Consider the following 5,973-nt stretch of genomic DNA (forward strand, 5'->3'; position numbering starts at 1 on the left):
TGTCTTTTTTTTTTTGGCCCCCCCCCCCTCCCCCTTTTTTTTTTTTTTAAGAAAAAAAAATCTACGTTTATTTTTGTGAAAGTATTTTTTAGGAACGAATCAATGGTAAACCAATGATATACTGTCATCCTGACAAGCAGATATAAAAGACAGAAGACAGGAGTGTACTATGTCAATTCATTTAAATGAGATCTTGATCTCAGGTCAACACAAATTATTTCACTCTAGCTTGACAAATAAAATTATAAGAGGTAAGAAACAAAGGAAAAAAGATCCCAGCACAGAGTGCTTCACCACCCTCCATGCATTATTTTGCTTAGATCGGGATAGAGAATTATATGCTGGGACTTGTAGGCATTTCTCCTCTTTAACACAGAGGCATAGATCCCATTATAGACTTGGCTGAGTAACATTTGCCTCATCAGCCATTCTTCAGTCACTCCCACTTTACAATGAACCAGGGATGCACAAAACCCACACTTACTATCTTTTAAGCACTTTGATTTGAGGTCAAAGACCATCCAGTCTCGTTCACCTTCTTTGCATTCAACATGGAAAATATCATGAAGGGCCCCAACAAGTTCCATCACGTTGAAGAAACCAAGCTCCTTCACCGATAGCTTCTCTTTAAAATGTGCCTGTTGCCAGAAAGGAACCTTTTTTTTTTTACAATGCACATTTGATGAAGAATTGTAATTGTAAACTAAAAGAACTAGAGAAAAGAGTTAACACCAGGGCTTTCCAACAGCATGTGGCCCACGATGGGTTAAACTTCAGTCCCCAGGTGCCCACTGCTCTCCCTATCACTCCAGCTGCAGCAGGAGCCAGGGTCTCAGGGGTTCTCCAATATCTTCTGCTTCCTATGCCTGCCCCAGGGAAGCAGGGTGCAATGCAGCATAGCTCCCAGTACTAGGAGTGCCCTACAGCCAACGAGCTGAGTTGTGGGATGTGGAGAGGAAATCTATGTATAGGTGGTGCAGCAGTAGGGTGGGGGGTAACCATGCATACACCCACCGTAGCAGTTGGAAGAGGGACACCCACATGCATGGTGAAGGCAAGATGGGAGGTTATGGAGGAGAATCCACAAAGTAGCACAATAATGTCAGCCAGGGGCCCTCAGCCTACGTTTTCTTGGTAAACCTTGATAATCTAAAACCTGAGAGGCCCTTGGTTCATACTACTGTGGTCCATGTGTCAGGTAGCTCCTGCTGATATGGCCCACTCAGGGTGCAGCCTCTTGGCCACTTAGTAGTTAATAAGTCTGGGATGTACTCTCTCAGAACCGTCCATTACAAGTGCCTAACATTTCCCATAAGATTTTGTTTTCAATTGGTATTAACTTTGCCAAACTTTAACCAATCAAGCTTAAGTTTTCCATGCTAGTTGTCCAATTCAGGGAACTATGGGAAGAGAAAAAATGTTTTTTTGTTTAAGATGCATGGATATGATCCTGGAGAACTGAGTTCTGTGCTTCTCTATCACAGAGTTCTAGTGTGATGCTGCACAAGCCATTTATTTAACCAACATCTTTCAGCAGTGGTCACTGACTGTGCTCCTCATTTTCTGGTGCCTGACTGTGGTCAGATTTGTAGAAGTGCAGAGCATTCACAGCTGCATCTAAGTTAATAGAAAGTATAGTCCAAACAAAGTATGCACTGTTAAAAATGTTAAAGTTCTTTTTAAAGAAGCCCTAGCTGGTAGAGGTAAAACTTACCTCAAACTCACCAGGTAGCCTTGATACAAACAAACCCTCTGGATACTGGGCTACAACCTAAACAACACAAAAGGACACATAAGCAAACAGTTGTGTGGGGGGAATGATAAGAGGGTCATAGCTCAGAGAAGACGCATAAATAGTGCAGTTGTGAATGAATTTCTACAAAACAGAATAGTCTGGCTTTTCATGCTTATTTTTTACCGCTTCCCCAACAGCATGCAATTTTAGACCAGCAGTGTTTTGGCGTTCATTCCAAACCTCAGATGAAGCGTGACTTAAATTTCTGAATCTGTATACCTCAACACATGTACATTTAAATCAGGTGGGCAAAATGCAGCCCGGCGGCCAGATGCGGCCCATCAGGCCATTCTGTCCAGCCCGTGGGGCCCCTAAAAATTTTTTAAAATTAATATTCATCTGCCCTGGGCTGCCCGTCATGCAGCCCTCGATGGCTTGCAAAAACTCAGTAAGCGGCCCTCTGCCCAAAATAATTGCCCGCCCCCAATTTAAATAATTCTCCTTTCACATGTAAAGACTAAAACTCTAGTCTCTCCTGGATTTTCTAATCCAGATAAAGGCAAAAATATAAAGGAAACACCACATCCCTGTCTAATGGGAACAGGACAAGCAGGTCACTTACTACTGACTAAGCATAGTAAATCTGTGGCTAAGACAGACCCCACATCTGAAACAACAGGATATCTACTTAGAAGCTGCACTGCTGTTCCTGATAATGTACAGGGAATAAATACTTGTTTTTCTCCAAATGCCCAAATTTCCAGATACTAATACTTACAGTTTGGAGTCTTCTTTTTAGTTCCGAGCTGACTGTCCCACCAGGTCCCTTCTGTGCGAGTGTCATCTTGAAATCCTGCTCCAACTTCAAATGAAAGAAAAAATAAGAAGTCATATCAGAAACAAAATGGTGAATTCTAGCAGTCAAAAAAATTCTCATGAAGTAGCTAATCAGGTGTGGCAGTGGGCTCTTGCACTTAAGGATTAATAATTTTGTTTGTGATGCGTGTCAGTAGAAATTACATAAGATTAGGAAAGCAGTGAAAGAAAACAGTACACCAGCATTTAGGAAAGTATTTTTTTTAAATGCACCAAATGTACAGGGGGCAGTTAAACAGCTTAGATGGGGATTTAGGGCACCTAGCTCTTGCTTTCCTAATTTCCAGTGATTCCAGCTGTTCACTCATTAATAAAGACCTGCTTTGAGGTGCAGGCATCTCATACTTGCCTGCCATTATGCTGCCAATTGTGTGTTGTCCCTTTCTAAAGCAGCCCATTCATTCAGACGTTAGCTTTCTGGAAGTCTTAAAGTAAGGATTACTGAACAACTCCTGATAGAGAACTTTCTTCTCTGCTTGCTGATATCACATGGAACTCTTAGCAGGAACTAAATCAGCTTATCACAGTTCTGGACTTAGCCCTTCTCTCAACCTAAAACTTCCTTGGTAAACCCCTTGTATCCATTACCATTCACATCTTTCCACCTCCCTCCAAGCTACTCTCTATCCTTGGATCTCTTCCCCTCATTTGTTAAATGACACTCCCTCTATTTACATGTAAAACAGTATAACAGTATTCATTTTAAAATCCTCCTTAACACACTTCTCATTAAGTATTTGAAAAATCAACGTAAATCTGCACCACTTCCCACTTGTACTGCTGCCATGTGTTTTTACCATGTGCCAACACTATAATGTCTGTTCTCAATGAGCCATATAAGCATGATGGGTCAAAACAATACCTTTCTCTGTACAATGCAGAACACACAGTGAACACTTCAAGACAGCAAGCCCTTTCCTGATACTAGTAAATTATCAAGTTTTATTCTATCTCAGCACAAAGCCTATCAGGGCAGAAAACAGCAGAGGAGTACATTATCTTCCAATTATGGCATCAACTGAAAAACCCTGCATTCCTTTATGTCCCCATAGGTCTCTCATCTAGTATGCTGAGCAAGAGTAGGAATCAAGGTTTACCACTGACTGCCTTGATTTCTACATAAACTGGCAAAAATTCAAATTCCCTGTGCTCACAGGCGAGTTGAGGCTTGATTAACATTAGTACTGAGATCTTTGAATGAAAAGCATCATAAGAAAAATCAGGTGGCAAGCCAATATTCATTACTGAAATTGGCTGATAGATGACAGTTAGCATGGGTACAGAGACAGAAAAAACTGATCAAGATACTGACAGCCTTCTGGATTATGATGCTAACTAACAACAGGTTGTTCATTTCTGGACTAAATCTTGAAACCAATTTTTAAAGTCTAGAATGATGTTGTGAATACTGACCTCAGAGACAATGACATCACTAAATTAATCTCCCAAATAATAAGAAAACCTCATAGATTATTTCTTCAGTCACTCACTTGTTTCATTCTGTTGTCATAGTTCAGTACTTGTGCATCTACTGGCTCTGAACTGGGTTTTGGAGCTTGAAGGAGCTTCTTTGTCCCCAATTCTGGAGAGGGTTTCCCAAATGCAGGGGCGGGCACAGAAGAAGACTTGGGCTTCTTTGCTCTCTTTGGCTGACTCACCCTGTCATCTTAAGGTAGTGCAAGAGAGAGATGAGATTTACACGTAGAATGTATAAAACAAGCTCCTAGAATATGCAAGTCTTATCTTTTGGTCTCCCCAGTTGGTCTAACACCAACATTACCTAGATCGGGAGAGGGGGACTGTAAAGCTCTGGCCTGCAGGCCCAATGTGGCTTGCGGAGCCATGGCATTCGGCCGAAGGGGCTCCCCGCCATTTGGGAAATTTGGTGGCAATCCATACTGCCGCCCTCCTCCCCTGCTACCAAATTCCTAAATCCTGTGCAGCCAGATTGGGGCTGAGCCACACCCCCTTTCTTTCCCTACCCCCACCAATGCAGCAAGCTTAGGGCCATTTTTTGCCCCCTTACTGCCCTGTGTACAGCAGCCTTAGGGTTGGATCATGCCCCCTTCCCCACTCCTGCATGGCAGGTGTGGAGCCAGGCCAGGCCATGCCCCTTGTCTCCTCCCCACAACCCCTCCAGCCCCACCCATGGGACCAAATGTGACCCCTTCCCCCGTACAGCCAGATCAAGGCCAGGCCATGACCCCTCCCCGCCCCTGCATGGCTGTATCAGAGCTAGGCCATGGCTTTCCCCCTGCACTGCCACACAGCCAGATCAGGGCCAGGCCATGGCCCCTTCCCCACCCTTCTGCCCCCACTTCGGCATGGCCAGATCAGGGCTCGGCCATGGCCCTCCTCCCCCTCACTGCTCCAGCCCACCAGCTCCTGCCCCCAGAGGGTCTGAGCACCATCCATCCAGCCCCAGGGGGAAAAATCTTGAGCACCATTGATCTAGATCCACTACAAAGAGGCACCTTTTATCATAACAATCAATTGTATGTACAGAACCCATCTTTCAGACTGGCTAGACATACTGTGCTGCCGTTTGCTTTCCATCTCAGAAACGGGAAGTCAGAGTCAGAAACCTTTTGTAATAGCAGCTGTGTCATCAAGCTTCAACAGCAGCGCCATAAGATTTTTATGCTGACTCCTATAAGAACTGGTGCTCAAAGGGTGCCTCTAGACATGTAGAGATGCTGCCCTGATGCGCTGTAATTACAGCATGTCAGAGCAGACTGATTGAGTCGACTGTGCTGCCACTAATTAACATGCTCCAGCCAGCCATGGTCTGCTCCAAGCAGACTTGATTAATCAAGTCTGCTGGACTGTGATAATTAGCGCACTCCAGCAACCTCCGTGCCTTGTGTATGCAGCATCCTTATGCTTCAAAATGGCAGCACTGGCATTTTAACTACAGCTCATCAAATGAGGTTTAGTTGAAGTACCCCCACTGCCATTTTAAAGCACAGGATGCTGAATACACAAGATGCTAAGGGTGCTTTAATCAGAGCAGCTCTCAGAGCCACTCTAATTAAGGCACCCCCCCCCCCGAACATGTGTAAAGATGCGTTGATAGGCCAGTGGCCTCTTTCCCTCAAAAATACAGTAAGTTTACTTTAAGCAGTAAGCAGGTATTAGTTGGAACTGCTTGCTCCAAATTAAATGTGTTCAGCCTCACCTTCTAACACTTTTTCCTGTTGTTTAACTGAGGGGCTCTTCTTCAATGTCAGCAAAGAGCCTGCCCTGGTCTGTTCAACAGCAATAATCTCTGAGGCTGCATTCAGCACTTCAAACATGGAGAAAAATCCATAACGCATGTACTGGAATGCCCGTCCAAAGTGCCTCGAAAAGGCTTCATCAAA

At 44.1% G+C, this 5,973-nt stretch overlaps 1 protein-coding gene across 3 annotated transcripts in view; it reads right to left on the minus strand.

The window, feature by feature from the left end:
• The window catches only part of TDRD5 (tudor domain containing 5), a 52,549-nt gene that overhangs the window by 37,477 nt on the left and 9,099 nt on the right, over positions 1 to 5,973 (minus strand). For 2 of the 3 annotated variants that reach the window (XM_019501797.1, XM_019501796.1), the window contains exons 1-5: positions 5,790 to 5,962; positions 4,102 to 4,277; positions 2,514 to 2,597; positions 1,715 to 1,771; positions 485 to 638 (exon numbers count right to left, since the gene is read on the minus strand). In XM_019501797.1, the coding sequence (XP_019357342.1) occupies positions 485 to 638; positions 1,715 to 1,771; positions 2,514 to 2,597; positions 4,102 to 4,277; positions 5,790 to 5,928 (610 nt within the window). In that variant the 5' untranslated portion in view covers positions 5,929 to 5,962. Of the gene's footprint in view, positions 1 to 484; positions 639 to 1,714; positions 1,772 to 2,513; positions 2,598 to 4,101; positions 4,278 to 5,789; positions 5,963 to 5,973 lie in introns of those variants that run through there. The other variant, XM_019501798.1, reaches the window with a different exon arrangement.

The sequence above is a fragment of the Gavialis gangeticus genome, unplaced genomic scaffold (assembly GCF_001723915.1).
Source record: "Gavialis gangeticus isolate Ggan-Ray unplaced genomic scaffold, GavGan_comp1, whole genome shotgun sequence".
NCBI classification, from domain to species: domain Eukaryota; kingdom Metazoa; phylum Chordata; order Crocodylia; family Gavialidae; genus Gavialis; species Gavialis gangeticus.